The sequence below is a fragment of the Arachis hypogaea genome, chromosome 20 (assembly GCF_003086295.3).
Source record: "Arachis hypogaea cultivar Tifrunner chromosome 20, arahy.Tifrunner.gnm2.J5K5, whole genome shotgun sequence".
NCBI classification, from domain to species: domain Eukaryota; kingdom Viridiplantae; phylum Streptophyta; class Magnoliopsida; order Fabales; family Fabaceae; genus Arachis; species Arachis hypogaea.
Window position 1 is genome coordinate 61,955,056 of NC_092055.1, and position 19,172 is coordinate 61,974,227.

At 31.5% G+C, this 19,172-nt stretch overlaps 1 protein-coding gene across 1 annotated transcript; it reads right to left on the reverse strand.

The window, feature by feature from the left end:
- Positions 1-6,968: 6,968 nt before the first annotated feature.
- LOC112786934 (PI-PLC X domain-containing protein At5g67130) lies at positions 6,969-15,244 on the reverse strand. Its single transcript, XM_025830312.3, has 8 exons — positions 15,104-15,244; positions 14,925-14,993; positions 14,546-14,806; positions 12,500-12,598; positions 9,246-9,549; positions 8,623-8,846; positions 7,966-8,052; positions 6,969-7,627 (listed from the first exon to the last, which is right to left on the reverse strand). The coding sequence occupies exons 1-8, from the start codon at positions 15,107-15,109 to the stop codon at positions 7,439-7,441; spliced, it is 1,239 nt and encodes a 412-aa protein (XP_025686097.1). The 5' UTR covers positions 15,110-15,244; the 3' UTR covers positions 6,969-7,438.
- Between the last annotated feature and the right edge of the window lie 3,928 nt (positions 15,245-19,172).

Sequence of the window (19,172 nt, forward strand, 5' to 3'; positions counted from 1 at the left end):
TTTACCATGTGTTCATAACATGCAGCGGAAGAAAAATAAGGTAATCCTAAAGATCTATTTTGTGCTTAAATTTTATTCCAATAAACAATATATATTTTAGATCATATCTAAATACCTGTGTACGCTAGTAAAAATCACTTTCTCCTTCGATGGTACGATGGCGCTATGCGTATCCACACCAAAACCAACCTTTGCTGTCAACTCCTTGACCAATGGACTTCTGATCTAAAATTGAGAAACCTCTTGCAACTCTTTGCACGCCATAAAATTCTTCTCCAAGAATCAGGCTCACATACGTTTATGTGTGTAGAGGTAAAGGAATAAAACTCTTGTTATTCTCATCACTTTTCTGTACTCTTAACGTACATATATATAGTATGAGATTTGTTATTGATTTTTGAATCTCATCAATTCAAATTTAAATCATATCTTGAAATTCTAAATCTGAATCCTTCAAATTTATGAATCATATCATAACTCAATTTGAAACAGAATCAATTAGGATCTCATCCAAATTTAGAATTCAAGTTTACAAATAGAATAACTATTTATTCTCAAATCTCATTTACTATTCTCAATCATCATACTATTATTATATTCTTGGTGCTAGCAAAGAATATAATAATATTCCATTTGAATCAATATAATTATTTATTTGATCAAATCAAAATAATAATTAAATAGTTTCTACAGCAAAGATTAGAACACTCGTTAATGTGTGACCCCATAGGTTCAATAATAAGCAGGTAGTAAATTAGTCATACTAAATTTACTAATCAAGGTTGGCGTCTAGCAACACTCCTCAACGACCCGATAGTATGAAGTAATATATTTTTACTAAGAACCTTAGAAGAACAAAGTATAATTCCTTCCATCTTTCCAGCTCTTGGTTAACCGTTAGAGTATGATTTAATTGTCAAACTCTAACTTGTTACCATTATTATAATAAACTGTGAATGACCTAAGAAACACATTTCTTCATTCATTCAATTTCCTTGGCCAAGGTTTTATTCATCTTAGTCATTATAATCATAGAGCTCAAACTCTTTACCGAGAGTTGACGGATTCCTTATTGACTAATCATTAATTCTACAAGTATTTAAATCATACCCAATATCCATTCAACTAGCACCATAGGGTATTAGGTGTCCGGAATTAAGGTATAATAAATACATTGTTAATCACTATGACAGTCGCAGGTCAAAGAAAACTCTATTACTATGTTCATCTTGAGAATATCCTATTGACAAATATACGGTAATTATAATCATTAGGAATTCTCAAAGTGAGTCAGTTCAATGGTTATATCTCTATATGCACTATCTATATATATAATTTAATAAATGAGATCTATTAATCTTCATCCAATGAAGACCATTATATATATATTGATCTTTCCGGATTATTAATGTGCTTTTTAATAATCCTATGACCAAGAACAGTTTAGATTAAATTATAAAAGATTTATCTCTCAATATTATTATCACTATCACAATGATAAATCTCTAAATTTAATCAAGGACCTTATTATATTAACATTCTAATATAATAACAATAACAAATTATTTAACACATGATTGATTAGATTGTGGTTATACTCCTTATTCCCAACACAAAGAAATCCCTTCAAAATTCATTTAAATTATAATCACTTACCTTAAGAAAAAGAGCATTACACGCATACTCTAGTTATTTAAGTGCTCATCAAGTCATCATCATTTAAGTGCACAATTTATTTGGCTTATTTTTCTATCTATTTTATAGAATAACTTTCACCAAATTATTCTAATTTGTATTCACATAATGAACACCCAATTGATTTTTCTTTAAGAAAATACAACAAAATTTAACATATGTATAATCCATTTTATATACTTCTTCTTAATAAATAAAACTTTTTTATTATGTGAAGTTCAGCCAAAAGAACATATATTATTTAAAACGTTAGATTGTTTATCATTATTGTTATTCCATTACTTTAATAATTTGTCTAAATTATTATTCAATGTCTTGAAGTTATTCATAAACATTAAAAGAAAAAAAGTGTATGCAACTAACAGCTAATTAATTCTTTTATTCATTGTTTTAACATTCCAAACTCTAGGAACTTATTATTGATGCAGACATTTTTTCAAAAACATCCAACAATTTATTTTCCATGAAACAATGTAACTAATTATAAAATCTTAGCCAATGAGTAATAGCTCAAATGGCATAGTCTCCTCATACTCAATTAAGAGGTTGCGGGTTCGAGTCTCCTATCTTTGGTAAAAAAAAAAATTATAAAATCTTACAATAAAAAAAAACAATATTACTCTTTCAAGAGCTCTAATATATACTAAACCCAGTATAAATTACTTCATCACAAAAGTCATTGTCTCATTTTCGTTGAGAGTTTTAAAGCTTTGGCTATTGCTATTGATGAGTTAGTTATGCTTTAGTACATACATGAAAAAAATCAATCATAAAAAACAACACTTTTTAAGTATCTTTTCAGACATGCGCTTGCTAAGTAGCTATGTACAATAAGGCGATAAATGATTATACTCTTATCTAGTGATGCAAGAGTGTACTGAATAAGAAATCTAGAAAGGAATATAAATGATACATTTGAAAAGAAATTAGAAGATTACCAAAATCTCGGGGAATGGATTCTTGAATGGATTCTTGAAATTGCTCAATTAGTATTGCGATAGATGAAACTTAATTCAATAGATGCTGGTCCTAACCTAGTGGTTTATTTTTTTTGAAAAAAAAAAATCCAAATTTATAGATGTCAAATTAACAATCAGATAGCAAGAAATGAATTGGGCATAGAATTCGGGTTTACCATTGTACAAAGGCTCTGGATGGTTACTTGTTGCTGCAGTTCTTTTCAACTAATAACATAGCAACGATTGCTTCCCTACCAAGTGTCATCAAGGCAGATTTAAGCTCTTTCAACCTTTTTTTTACGCGGTTTGAAGCCTCATGAAATTGTCTGCAGATATAGAAGTATCGTTCAACTTTGATCCACGTCTCAAAACTTCAGTAGCCTGATAAGAAGATGCTTCTGGTAAATACCTTGCAATGACACCATCATATACATGCCACTGTGGTAGTAAATTATTACCTTTTCTTGTTACGTCAAAGAATTTGATAAAAAATAAAGTAATTCTCTATATACTCAATTTTAATCTATTTCTTTTATTTTTATTTCAATTTTAATGTATCTTTTTTATTCAATTTGAATTCTTATCTTTTTGTTTATCTTTTTTTCCCTTATCAGCGAACTCCTTCTATATTGTCGGTGAGAGGCAGAGTGAGAAAGAAATAAGAGAATGAGAGATACAGAAAATTCAAAATTTGTTCATTCAATTCTTGATTTCAAATATTCAAATTTTCTATTTAAATCCTGATCATTTTTAAAAAGAATCTGCCCAAAACTTCTTTTTCTTATATTCTTATTTCGCCCAATTTTTGTGTCGCTTGTCATACAAATAAACTGAATACTTATCGAGTAAATAGACTATATACTGTTTTAACATACTCATTAAACCCTAATTTCTCATTTTTGTCATTCACTCCCGCCGCCGTATACAATGCCATTGTCGCTGCCGTCGACGGAGCGCTCTTCTTCGATCAGGTTCTCCTTTCTGCCGTACATTTGAGGGGCCTTCTTCTACTTCCGCGATCCCTCCTGGTTTTTTTATTTGAATTTTCTATGTCACTTTCTGAGACTCTCTTCTGCTCTCAAAAATTGAACATTACTTCCTCTGAACCCTAAACCACCCTCAATGTTCTCATAACATTATCTATGTCTAATGCAAGGTGGAATAAAGTTAGACAGTCCCATGTTGGGAAAGATCCACGGGTTTGAAACTGGAAAGCGTATCTCCGATTGGAAAGCGATCATTCACAATTTTTGTGGATAATTTACCCGACAATATTTCGAAGAATGAATTGTTTCATATGTTCAGGTGGACAAGAAGGATAAATGACATCTATTTGGCACGTAAAGAGAAGTATGGTCGGATCCATTTGTTTGTTTTCATCAGGTATACTACAAAAGGAGGGGCATTAAAGGCTATCAAAGAGACGAATGTAATGCGATTTGTAAGAACCAGAGTTTTCACAAATAAAATTATTTAAATGCCCAAATTAGATTCCAGAAAGTTAGGATGAGAATTTGGGGATTTAAATATGATTTTTGGACTCAGTAGGTTTTTCTAAGTCAGAAAATGTGTTTTCTGCGAAAACCGTAAAAAACTGCGAACCGGTAGTTGAACCGGTCGAACCGGTTTAAGTCTGCTCGGTTCTATGCGAGAAAAAGTGAGAACAGTCAAAAACCTTAGAAAAAATATTAGAAATCGAAAATCGGACAATCTTAAAGGTTTTGGTCCAAAGTGGGCCAAACGGGCCAAAAACACTTAGCGGGTTGGTCCGGGCCCAAGTGTATGTATGTATGTATGTATAAGCCTTAGAACTGTCGTAACCTCTGATTAACTTTTGCTTTACGGCGAGAGGTAAAGCTTAGGGTGATTGGTGTGTTACACGTTTAAGGAGAAAAGAGATCTTTGTGGGTGAGGCTAAGTATAGGAGGAGGATTGATGTCCGGAAAAAAATCACTACGCACGATGAAGATGTCAGGGACTCTCCTGATGAGAAACAGAAAAAATTAAAGGAAAGGATATTGAGGTGAACGAGAAAGAGAGAGTTGTATTGGAACACCATGAAAGTGAAGAACTAGAAGCTCAGAGGAAACCGTTGGAGTTGGAATGGGATGCCGTGATAATAATGTCACAGGGGCTATGGAAGACAGAGCATGACAAGGATAGAAAGGTAATTACCGTTGAGGATTTGGATGAGTGGCACGAGATTTTTTTGAAAACGCGAACGGAAAATCCTTTGGTGTATCCGGAAATTATGGTGAGTGCGGTATCTATGCGATCTCAAACAATCAGTAATGAAGCAATCTCTGAAAAAACGGAGACTTGGGAATATGGGAATAAACGGAAAGAAGGGGTTAATTTGGTGTTGAACAAAAGTTCACTTGGGGCTGGCTTGAAGCATATAAGGCCCAATATGTTAGTGGGGTGTGGCAGCGAAATGACTGTGTGGTGCGACGAAGAGTACGTCATTGTGCGTTTTAAAAGGGCCTCCTTGCGGTAAAGAGCAGGGTGTGGCTCGTCATGGATCATTGTGTATTTTAAAAGGGCCTCCTTGCGGGCGGCGGTGAAGAGAGAGGCGTGGCTTGTCATAGAGTTCGCAAAGGGGTTGATGTCACGGTGAACAACACTGACGAGGCAGATCTGGGAGCAGCGCGGAAGCCAGCTGCTGGTGGCAAAGGTGATAATGTCCGTGCTGAGCTTGATGGCGTGGAGGGCAGGGAGGAGCGTGAAGCCCCTGATGCACCCGATGAGCATAATCAAGCCAGAAAGGAGATTGGCGGAGGTGTGGAGAATTGTTTGAACAGTACAATGGAAGAAAACATTTCACCAAGTGTAGTTAATGAGACCCATGCTAGTTTGGATGGTAGTGGTAAGCAGCATGTTAGTATATGTCTGACGAGGGGTGATACAGTGCAGGATTCAGATTTAGAGGATCAGAATACAGTGGTGCAGGAAACTGGGTTGGATGATGAAGGGGCTGTAAGGAACATGGAAGATTCGGGGGACTCAGAGCAGGATGCAGAGTGTGAAACTAATCAAGATGAGCACGGAGGAAGTTGGGATAAAGATATGGCTGAAAATAGGGCTACTTGGGATCTGGCTATCGAATCAGGAGCTATTTTATATGACGAGGACAACGACATTATGACTATTCTCCAAACTCAAAATGAAGTATTGGCACAAAAAAGAAGGCAAGCAAAACAAAAAGAGAAAGTAAGAAGGAGCCGCCCTAAAAACCAAATAAGGTGTGTAATAGAGTTTTTAAATGATTTTAGTTTGTGAAATATGAGGGGTTTAGGGGGTGTTGGAAAGTGGGAAATGGTAAAAAATTTAAGCATAAAAATAATGTAAATATGTTAGGATTGATAGAGACAAAGAAGGAGGTGATTACTAAGTTTGATGTAATGCAATTTTGGAGTAATGATGCGGTGGGTTTAGAATTTGTGGGATTGGAAGGTGTGCTTCTGGAGGTTTATTAATAATATGGGATGATATGATACTTAGGTTGAGTAATTGTTACAAAGGAGAGAGATTGTTGTGTATAAAAGGTAATAATTTTCATTTGTGCGGGTTGCTTGGTGTATGGTGTGCATACAAGGGAAAAGAAGCTTGCTGTGTGGGAATAGTTGAGTTTTTTTATCGGGAATATGTCAAGTTCCTCTTTGCTACATGAGTGTTTTCAATGAGATTGTGCAGTTGGAAGAAAGGAAAGGCGCTAGTGTGTCAGCATTATGGAACTGATGGATATAGAACTGAATGATCGTAAGTTTACGTGGTTCAGGGGTCAATCTTGTAGTCGAATTGATAGAATGTTGTTAAGTTTGGTTTCATTGTTATCATTTAGAGCACTTAGTTGAAAAGGAATGACAGAATCTTCAGGAATCAAGAATCAAGTATTGCAGGGTAGTCAACAGGTCAATTAAGAGTTACAAAAAGTGGCGTGATATTTGATTTTTTGGATGTTGATGACTTTTGCCAAAAAATGATTAGAAATTAATTTATTTTATCTGTATAATACTTTTCCATTAATGCTCCACCTTATTGTGTTGAACTTTTTGTTTCAAAAGAAAAAATAAATAGACTATACTACTATTATTACTCTCCTATTATATATTAATAGATAGATAGATTTCAAAGTAAAACTTGCTATACACTTTTTATACAATGCCAATAAGAGCCATTAAATTGAAATCTACTGTCTTGGTCTTTTAAGAACTAAGTTCAAGTTTCCGCACGACAGACAATTCCTTCTTTTAGGAAGCAAAATTAAAATATTAAATAGAAAGTCATGGATTAAGTTTGTTCAAAACTAATAAATGCTCAAATCACCGCATCATATAAAAGAATTTTTACAGATCATAGAAGATAAACCTAAATATTTGACAAATACATCAAAGGATGAATAAGGAATTTTACTGAGACGATGGACAACTCATGTGCATTGTTGTTAACCCACCACATGCTATCAAACTTTTACAACATTTAACTTTTTTTTTTTTTTTAAAAAAAAAAAAAAAAAGAAAAACCTGACTAATATCTTCAAACCCATTTAGTTATGATCCAGAAAATGGAAGAATAGACATTTAAAGTTGTAAAATTTGCATGACCATGTCAGGTGTAAATTTTCATCATTGATAATTCGATATAATGGTAAAATTTGACACTTAACATGGATGGATTTTCCAATTGAAAGCATCTATTTCCTAAAAATGGTTTCTCCTAATTAAATTACCTTTTCTCTACTACTTTAATTTTTTTTTTCTGAATTATTAAAGAGGGATTAATGTTCACAATGAGAAAAGGAAGGAAACAAGAAGAGTAGTCATGGCAAACAACCACAACAAAGCAATTGGCTTGCAATTATTACAGGCAGAGCTCGTGTGAGGAGGTGGTGGTGGTGGTTCTACCCCCACGGCTGCACGGGGAGGAGCTACATCAGCCTCAGGTAACTCGCACACTCCAAATGTCATGTTTGGCTGCAAAATACAATGTCAATATTTATTATTTATATGCAACTTTGGAAATGAATAGAAGAAATGAAAATTAAACTATAACAGCCGTGTACTACACATAATAAATTAATAATAATAAGGGAAGTGTTAGGTAAACAATGACCATCTTGAACAACATAAACAACTACCAATTAAATAAAAACACACTACACCTCTAAATTACCTATATAAATCTTAATATTAAAATAACTATCCGTACACCTAGTGAAATGAACATCCGATATATCTATTGTTCACATTGTTTAATATTTTTATTTTCCTAATAATAATAATAATAATAACTTTAGCATATATATTTATACCTTGCAGGTGGCTATGTTTCCACAACCACATACTAGATTTCCATTAGCAACATCTACTACTTGTGGAGCTCCTCCTCCATCACTTCTCTGAAAACATCAATCAAAGTATATATACAAGCTAATTATTTTATTTATCAAAATAATAAACCTCAAATTTATTATAACATGTAAGGGTTTAATGTAAGGAGTTTGAAATAGCCCAATCAAAATGATAGATTCATCAAAGGGATAAAATAATCATAAGACTCATTATGTAAAATGTGAATTGAATTCTCTATTTTAAGAAAAATCCTTCAATTTTCTCCTGTTCTTTTTCAAAAGCATAATTATTACATTGATGATATTCTCTATATTGTCGTTGTCAATTCAGATTTCAAGAATTACATTTTTTAATTTCATTTGGTAAAGTTATTTAGGATAGTCTAAAATCAAAGGAGATTTGATTTAAGTGAGAAATTATAAAATGGGTTAATTAATTACTCTATCCATTTCAAAATACTATCACTTTTGTCTTTTGTCTAGATACATTAATTTTTCAATAAAAACGATAATTATTTTGAAATAGAAGTAATAATTACAAAACAGGATCAATATAAGACTAAAACATCTCACTATAGACATTCCACTAATTTTGAGTGACTTATAAAATTGCAATACCTTGTAGAAATCAACAGCAATAAAATTAGGCCATCGTTTCCCGGATGCTTCATAGCAAGTGTTGATCATGTTTAGCAAAGGAGCAGAATTGTCCTTGCAGGATTTGGTAACATCCGGAAGGTCACGGAAGAAGTTCACTAGTACTAGCGATCTTGATGTCGTGTTCATCGCCGGCGATTCTGCGCGATTCGGGCACATACCAGCCTTCATTCCACCATCTCCATCTGCAAATTCCAGTATCAATATTTAGTGTTACATATCCATTGGAACTCTGTTATTCCAAGATAAACATGGAATTTGATAAATGATATTTACATCATTTTTTTTATATATCTTTCTTTTAAGAAGTATATACAAAACCATAAATTTTAGTATGACTATGTTATAGAGATTATGCTAATTATATAAGTGTTGTTAAAATTAAAATCATATTTTTTTTATATTTTGATAATATTTTTAAATAATACTTTTTAAAAACATTGTTCAATAATAATAAAATATTACTTTAAATTTAATAACATTTTTTAAAATACTATAGTTACTGTGGTCACTATAACATAACTATATTACAATGACTCATATAAAGATAGTAGATATAACCTTTCTGGGAGAATATGACTTACATTGGTTTTCGACCAAATATCGCCACTCGTAGGCTATCCCTTCAGAAGCTTCCTTAGCGGATTTTGAGGTGAAGACGATTAAACGCTGATTCTTGCTCACCATATCATCAACGGTTGGCCAGTCTCCACCATTTTTGGGCATTCTAGACACCGGAAACCAGTACTTTTTGAGTCCAGCAGCATCAAAAACCTTTGTTAGGCCTTTTGGTGAAGTAACATAATCCTCAATTATGATAGTAACAATCTCTGATGGGTTTGCCTCAAGAAATACTTGAATCTCCTTGAGAACATTGATCGCAGGTTGCTGCAAATTAATTATCATTTTTTAAGAGTAAATCACAAAAAATTAGACATTGCCAAAAGTATTTAAATTAAATCAAAATTAAAATAACAAAACATTTCAAAAAATTAAAAAATATAACAAAAATAATAAAAAAAATATCTTTTATAAATAACAAACTATTCTTATACTTGGCAAATGATTTGTGCATATAATCAGAATTTTAAAAAAAATATTTGAATAACTATTTTTCAAAATGTATCTAAAAAAGTGAAAAACATTAAGAAAAATGATGTCATGCTTCTTTTTTTCCTTTTTTTTAAAAAAAAAATCAAAAAAAAAGGCAATAAAATTTCGTTTGATGTAAGACCATTAAGAGTTTGTTTGTGTGAGCTTCTTTGAAAATTTTTTTTTTTTCGAGTTATCTTTTTTTAAAAGATCTTATAAAAAAGTAAAATTAATTTTATGTTTGGATATCTCATGTAAAAAGATATTTTTATCTATCAATTATATTTGGGTATAATAATATAAAAATATTTTTTTGTTTATTTATTATGTGAAAACTATTTTTTTAAAGAAAAAAGATATTTTAAAAAAGATATAAATTATAGCTTCTCAAAAAAATATTTTTTTATTTTTCTAATACTTTTATTTTTACTACTAGAAATTTATCAAACAAGCTAAAAAATAAAAAAAATATCTTTTTTCATTGAAAAAATATATTTTTTTATCAACTTAATGACACTCAAACAAGCACTAAATTTTATAGTTAAATAGAGTTTATTTTTTAATTATATTTGTAAAAAATTAAATATAATTTTTAAAGCATTTTTTATAACAATAAAGCTCTACATCCAAATCATTTAACTAATCAAGTCCAACCAAGTTGCTATAACCTAATTCATCTCCACGCATCACTACCTCTAACAACCTTTTCACTTAACACCCAACTATATATAACTACTTTTTCTATGCAGATTTTGTTTTTTTTTTTTCAAATTTTTTCAACGTTTTGTGCTCTCTTCCTTCTCTGCATTTTCTTCATTCCCTGTGTTTTCTTTATTCTCTCCATTCTCTTTATTCATGATCAATGCCCTTTGATCTGATTTAAAGATTTGGATCTATTTTTTTTTTAAATCAAGCTGTGAAATCAAGTTTCAACAGATATTTCTCTTTCGAAGACAATGAATGATGTAAGTTCGAATTGGATTATTGTTTTGAAACGAATCAAGTGGAGGAGATTTAGTTCGAACCTCATTAATGTAGTTTATTAGTAATTGATGTTTGTGTAGTTGTTTTGTCTATGAGTTGAATAATTTCGTTTTTTTTTTTATAAAAATCAGTGTTCATAGTTGAAGGTTTAAATTTGAATAGAATGTTAGAGTTTTGAATTATTTTTTTGATGAATCTATTTATGTTATGTTTAATGGTAGTTTCGGTGCATTTTGAAACACAATTTGGTATAATATAAAATTATGTTTGGTGTCATACTATCGTGCTTATAAGTTTTTGGTGTTTCTTGTGTTTGTTTGTCCTAAAAGTTGGGATGACTTTTAATATACTTGAAGAAGTTGCTATTATTTTTTCTTCTCCTTCTCTTTTTTCTCATTTTTCTCTTTCATTATCGTTATTGTTATCATCGTTGTCTTTTTTTATATATATATAACAGTTCAACTCCAGAATGTACCGAAATTTTTTAATGATGACAACACACAAATAAACTCAGTTTAAAATAAGTTTAGACTACAAGTATACCTTATTTAAATAAAAAATGCACCACAATTACTTAATGATGACAATATATAAACAAAGTCAATTCAAAATTAGTTCAGACCAACAGTACACCTTATTTAAATCTAAAATGCACCGAAATTCAAATATAGAATGCACCGAAATTACTTAATGATGATGGCACACAACAACTCAATTTAAAACAAGAAAAGACAAAAAATTCACCTTATTTAAGGGTCAGTTTGAATAAACAACATAATTAAACTCTTTTAGAGAAAGAACTTAAAATATAAGGACTTGTTTTAAAGTTATTTAATAATTAAGTTATTTTATGTTTGGGAAGTTATGATAAAAGGACCTGTTTTAAAGTTGTTTAATAAATAGAAGTGATAAAATAACTTTTAAAAAGGAAAGAAATCAATTATTTTTTTACTTTTTTAAAAACTCTTAAATAATTTTTTGAGAAGTTAAAAACATATTTAAAAAACTGTATCAAACATTATTGATATGACTTTTCATAAATTAAAATTCCAAAAATAACTTTTGAAGCTTTTTCCATACCCTAAATTCAAAATGTACTAAAATACTTAAGGATGACTCAAAACTCCTCCTCTTCCTTCTTCTTCTTCTTTTTCATTATCATCATTATCTTCTTCTTTTCTCGTTCATTTTTTTCTTCTTGTTTTACTTTCTTATTTACTCTTTTAACAAGCAAGAAAAAATCAAATAAAAAAGAAAAAAGAAATACATAATGATACAAAATCACTAGGAAGAGAAGGATGAAAAAAATAAATACAGCAACAATGATAAAACAACGACGATGAGAAGAAAACACATGAAAAAGAAGAAGAAGAAAGAACCCAAAGAACAAGAAAGAGAAATGCAAAGAAGAATGGAAAAAAAAGGAGATGAATGCAAGAACCGTTTCATGTAGTTGGAGCACGTATTTTACGCTCCACTAAATTGAGTTTAGACCAACTTATTACCAAAAAGATTTGGACGTATAACATAACTATTTTGATAATACATATATTTGATTATTTTGTCGTATTTTTAAATTTTTTAAAAGACTTTTGTTATTTTGGTTTTTCATTAAGAGAATTTTTGTCATTATCTAAATTTTTCGAAAACATTTGTAGTGTTTGACCTATCTTTAAAAATATAATTAGTTAGTTTGGTATTTAATGATAAAATTTGCAAGAACAGCTAGTAAACCACTTGTCATTAATAAAATGGTACTTACAAAAGCTGTGTAGTTGTAGCATTTGCCACCAAACGAGTGACATAACCAAATATCACTCTGGAAGTCATACAGGTCAAGCATCAACCCTCGTACTCCATTCTGTGAAAAGATACGGTAAAAATATAAACATAAGATGTAACACCATGCTTTATTTATGAGAAATAGTTTATATTTAACGAGGGATAATTCTCTTTCATTAGCTTATTCATATTTGATCTTATTATAAAAAAATGTCATTTAAAGGAGGAAGCAATCTTCATCATTTATGCTGTTGGATGAAAGTATTTATTTAATGTGCAAGAGTATACACTATAAGTTTTTTCTTTCAAGTTTCAACTACAACTGTATTAAGCTATTTATATTACATTTTTTTCGATGCAGTTTTTTTAGAGATATTTATACTACCAGAAAATAACTAATTATCGACGAATTTATTTACACATTCTTTAATTCTTTTGGACAAAAGTTTATGTTTTTTACGGATTTCATTTGTTAATAAGATTTTTTTAAAGTCAGTAATTACCAATTTTCTAGTAGTATTATACACCTAGCCCTTTTATATTACTATGTTCATGTTCTTATAAATTTTTTATTAGTTTAATTACTTGGTTAGTTTTTATTGTTTTATCAAATTTATAATTTAAGTTCTTATATTTTTTTTCTTTCAATTGGTTTCTATACCATTTTTAATTTATAATTAAGTCTTTAATAATATAAAAAATATTAGAGTTAATAGAATATTCATCTGCAAATTAAGATATTCACAGTTACTAATCTAATTAGATCTTTGACTATATATTTTTAAAAAAAATATTTTATTAATTTTAATATTTTTAATACGAAAAAGAACTTAATTATAAAATTAAAAATAATGTAAAGATCTAATTGAAAAGAAAAAAAGATATAAAGATCCAATTTTAAATTTGTTTAAACTATAAAGAATAAGAAAATAATTAAAACTTTTTGTATTCTAAATACTTTCCTAGAAACTTATATTACTGATTCTAGTATTCTTCTTCCTTGGCGTGCTTAACCATTCTTAACCAACCAATAAAATACTCCAAACATTCTATGAAATGATGAATAAAGTAATACAATGTCCATAACTAACCCGATTAAAATACTAATTACTTGAACTTTTCAAGCATGTAAAGAATACCCAGCTGTTTAGTACTTTAGTCATTGCATCATTGTCTTTCATCAAAATTTCCCACATGCATTGCACTAATCAGCAACCTAACAACCATAATAGGACTTTTTTATTCAGTTCCCATTATACATTGGTCAGATATAACAAATCAATGATATCATGTGTGATAACAATTAATTTCAAAGAACGTCAATGAAATGTGCGTAAAAATCCTAATGTATACAGCATGTAAGCAAACTATTAAAATGATACCTAAAAAATTTTGTATCAAAAAAAATATTAAGAGATCAAAAGTCTTTTAAAGGCCTTGAAAAATTATTTATGCTTTGATATTTGACTTTGTTTTAAGGAATACATACAATTATTGTTCCTTTAAAATTTATCATTTTTAAAATACCATTTTAGTGATTAATCGTACAATATATAAAGGCAATTATTTTTATAAAGAGATCTTTATACAAAGGTAATAATGTGAAAACCGGGAGATGGTTTGCAACACTTGAAAATGTCTTATTGAAAGTATTATATGTTCTCAAGGTAACGTGTGGGGACCTTGAGTTTCATTGAGCAGGAAGAATAAAGAAGCTTAGCTTTATGGGGAAGTAGACATAACCGCTTAAAGTTTCAAGTACTTTTCCTATTTTTATTTTCTAACTACCATTTTTTTTTAGTTTAATTTTAATGTATTTGTAAAGTGTTTTATACAATTGTATAATTATATCCGATTTTTATCCGTTTTTTATGATCATTCGTACAGTAGATGTACCCATATGACCTTACATAATTGAATCCACGCAAACAGTGACAAGTACATCAAAATTAATTTTTTTTTTTTATATTTTAACTTTTGGAGGAAAAAAAAGGATTTGAAAGAGAATTGGAGAACAGAAACATACATGAAGCTGATCGGTGATGGTATCTTGCTGATTGGTCGGAGAGAGAATGAGAGCGCCAGTGGCCGATTTCTGACCCAACATCGCAAATGAGTTATGAGTCGTGAGCCATGAATAATGGTTGAACGGCAACCCCTTCACCTTTGAAGTCGGGTTAGTTGGTTGGGTTCGAGTGCACCGTGGTCGCAAGTTCCCGTTTGCCACACACGTTTCGCAATGTAAACCTGAGTCGCAGTTTCTGTTTGCCACGCATGTTTGCGCTTCCTGTTCAACGTTTGTTTTCAGAGTTCAACGCAATTAAGTGGGGTTTATTACAATATAGAAGAAACAAAAGACAAAGTATTGAAAGTAATCAAACACAAATAAAATAAATAAGATGTACCTTGAGAGCGAGCGAGGAATGAAGAAGAAGGAAAATAATAGCTACAATTGTTGTTGCCGGAGTTGGCTTCTGCAAAAGAAAAACAGAGTCGAGGAAACTGAATCCTCTCTTTTTTGGAACAAAGGAAAACAGAGATCGAAAAAGGAAGGAAAAAATGTAGAATAGAAAGAATTAGATACCTTCATGATTTGTTGAGGTGTGAGAAGAAAGACAAAGCGTTATGGATTATGTATCTGTTTCAGTAGTTATGAATTTGAAAACAGGGTGTGAGTGTGAGGTGTGAACAAAGACGTTAGAACGATTTTGCAGCAGCTTTATTTGCCTCTAAGGCGTTAGCAAATAGCTATAACTCAATCCTTCTCCGTCTGGCGCTAAGTGCTAACTAACATATGCTTGCTCTTTTAATTATTTATCTTCGGTGTTTCAATAATAATTATAATTAATTAATTTAATTTTGATCCAGTGTTAGTATAATCTAATTAGGTAACGTCATGCAAACAAAAATAATTTTTTTATATTAATCGTATAAATAGTTATCTAAAAAATACATGTGATTGGATGATGATCACTTCATCAAAATTAATCACCTCATAAAAAATAATTAATTAAAAATAAATGCTCAAATTATTCTTTTTAATATTATGTGTAAGTTACATTAATTCTTAAATTGTTTCGATTAATTAAATTAAACCTACATTTTTAACCTTTTCTTTTGTCAGAATATTTCTAATATACAGAAATATTCTGTATTTCACTTTTTTGACCTATTTTTTATATGAATAATTATTTATTTATTTATTTATTTTTTTACTATAGACATCAATGTAGATCAAAGGATAAAGAAAGGCAAAAAATAAGTTAAAGACTAATGTAATATAAGTTAGATAATTTAGGAAATCAATTCGATTTAAATTTAAAAATTAATTTAACTAGAATTTAGTACATGTATATCTGCCAAGAAATATGATTTTTCAGTTGTTCTATTAGGATTTTTGTTGTGCTTCTAAGGATTTTTCTTTTTCTTTCTTTCTTTTCAACCATAATTCTCTAATTCTCTTCTTATTCTTCCAAATTCTTTTTTCATCCAAATCCATTTCTTACAACTTTCTCTCATTCTTCCACTCTTAATATTCATCTTTTCTTTCTTTCATTCTATTATCATCACACCTTCATTCGTATCATAAACCCAAAAAAGAAGAAAATTCACATCCGAATTCAAAGAGCATGAAAGAAGAGGAGGAACCATTGACAATGTATTGAAGGCTATCTAAGGGAGGCCAGATGGATTTAAATCAGTGGAATTAGGATCAAACTAATTCTAATTCTTCTTTGAGAATGAGTTAGATATACTCAGAATTGAGAAGGAATCTCCATGACTCTTTAAGAATTATGTTTTATATGTTCAGAGGTAGACAGATGTTGACTCTCAAGACTATAAGGGAATTAGTTCTTTTTCCATTTGGATTCAATTCTAGGGACTTCTAGAAAAATTCAAGACTGTTGAGGTTAGTCGTAAACTGAGTGAGAAAATTGGTAAGATTATTGATATTGGCTTTTACTCTATCAGAGGAAAAGAATCTAGAATCCTTAGATCTAGAGTTCTGATCAATGGTGATAAAAGGGTGAAGGACTCGATTTGGATGGCTGCTCCAAGAGGTAAAGTACTGGAAATTGGATTGAGATATGAGCATATTAGGTTCTTCTACATTTATTGTGCTCACTTTGGACATGATTCAAAGCATTGCCAGATCTTTATGTCAGACTTTGCTTCAGGTGATATTAAAGTGAAAAGCATTAGCGACTAGGTCAAGGTTGATCAGGTAGGGAAAAGAATTAACAATGTCGATAGTGATAATGTAAGCAATTTTAGCAATCAACAATCTAGTCCTTCACAACAAAGAAAAAAGCCTACTCCTTCTTGGTTACTTGAGAGCTTCTCTAAGCTGAATATAAAGGATGAAAGGAATGAAGTCCTAAGGAGTACAGAGGAGTCCCCTAACCAAATTACAGAGTTAGCTTGGAAGTCAATGACAAAATCTGGTTCTCCTGTTATGTTAGAAGATATCACAAGCTCAATGAATGAAATCCAAGAAGACAATTGGATGATAATGGAAGAAGTTAGCTGCAAAAAATTGAATCTAAAACAGATGGCAAGACAGAGTCATAATTCACTTAACCAACTGGACGGGACAAAGCGAAGAGTCTCTAGTAAAGAAGATGAGCTTGTGGCCAAGAAGATGTGTGTTGAACAAGAATTAATTGCTGATAAGAGGGTGGAGAGTGCCAGCCGGTCACTGGCACCCCAAGACCTATGAGAATGTTATCGTGGAATTGTCGGAGTTTGGGGAGATCCCTAACAGTTCACAACCTTAAAGGGATTGTTCAATCCCACTTTCCTGAGTTGGTTTTTCTATGTGAAACAAGAAACCAATCCCGACAGGTGCAAAGAAAATTCATGGTTTGTGACTACTTTAATTGACAAATTATTGATCCTTGTGGTATGATGATGAAAAATTGAATTTCGCACAAACTAATCGGCAAGTATACCGGGTCGCATCAAGTGGTAAAACTCACAAAAGTGAGGTCGATCCCACATGGATTGATGGATCAAGCAACTTTAGTTAGGTGATTAGTCTAGTCAAGCTAATAGTTGTGAATTGAGTGAAATTGAACTAACAGAATGTAAATTGCAAGGAATTTAAAGTGCAGAATGTAAATTGCATCAAATGTAAAGGAGCAGTAAATCAAGCAACTAAAATGGACTCAAGAACAATTAACTGAAAGAAAAACTCATTAAGGATTGGAGATATAATAATCCATAATTAATCAAATGGGTCTCAACTCCTTTCTCAATCATATGGCGGATTGAAATTGATTGGATCCCAATTCCTTGGCAATCTAATCTCTCTAATCACAATCAATCTTGCCAATTTGTTGATCTAATTGTCATGAGAAGAGGTTAAGCGCATGTCTCTCATCCATAAGCCACACTAACTCTCAAGATCTTAATTCCTCCCGAATGGTGTTGATCAGGAGAGTAGTGAAGGATAGAGCCTCAATTTTAGTGCTCATGATTCCCCTTCCGAGACTCACACAAGCATTCAACAAATTCAAACTCCCTTCCAGAGTGGATGAATCTCAATCAAAATAGAGGATATCCTATAGCTACTCAAATGAACTGAGAAGAAAAAGAAATTCACTAAATCATGTGAATCATAACAGAGCTCCTCCCCCTAATAATTGGGGTTCAGTGGATCATAGCTCTAAAAATACTTGCAGGAAATGTAAATTGCAGGAAAGTAAATCAAGCTCAATAAGAACTGAAATATGAAATTGGCAGAAAGGAAAGTTGCAGAAGAGAATTGCAGAAATTAAAATTAGCATAAGCTAAATTGAATTCAATACTGAAATGTAAAAGTGCAGAAAGGTAAAAGTGTTTACAAGAGCCTTCTATTCTACTCCTACTCCTACTCCTACTACTACTACTCCTACTGTACTCCAGCGCCAAAACCTCTTTTTTCTTCTGAAACTAAAGCCTTTATATAGGCTTTCATAAATTACAAATTGAAATGAAATTCAAAACAAATTACAATTAAATGAAATTCCTATTCTAGACGATCCTTGTGATCTTCATTGAGTGATCAGAGTGGGCTTGCTTGCTTGTAGTTCAAATGGGCTTGGAATGAAGCTAATTTGAGAAAAAATGCACTTCCAGGAGAGCGTAGATTCATTTAGAGAACGGAGCGCTTTTATACCCACGCGTACGCGTCCCATACGCTTGCGCGTCCTTTTGCATTTTGGCGCATCCATGCGTACGCGTCACCCATGTGTACACGTGGCCTTCAACATTTGCTCTTGTGACGCTTAAGCGTGCTCTACGCATGCGCGTCAATAACAATGCTCTCCAAAAGAGCGTAGCGCTTGCAATATGAGCGCTCCCCACGTGTACGCGTCCCCTACGCATGTGTGTGGTCTTCAAAAACTTCACTTCCATGCTGCGCTTCATTCACGCTTTCGCGTACTTTTTTAGAAATATCCCACCGACGCATACGCGTCAAGCACGCGTACGCGTGGTCTTCCAGAGTTGCAGCTTCGACGCGTACGCATGGCCTACGCATACGCGTCACTTACAAATTTTGCTTGCTCCACTATCGCAAGCGCTCTTTGAAAAAGAACGTAGCACTCTCGCGCCAAGAGCACTCATTGTGAAAACAGAGCACGCTTCCTTGATTTAATCATGGGCCATGC

Excerpts from the sequence above, each read along its gene's own strand:
- LOC112786934 (XM_025830312.3), bottom strand. Across the intron at positions 12,599-14,545 it reads CCATCACCGATCAGCTTCAT|AATGGAGTACGAGGGTTGAT; the intron begins GTATGTTTCTGT and ends ATCTTTTCACAG. Across the intron at positions 7,628-7,965 it reads GAAACATAGCCACCTGCAAG|CCAAACATGACATTTGGAGT; the intron begins GTATAAATATAT and ends TGTATTTTGCAG.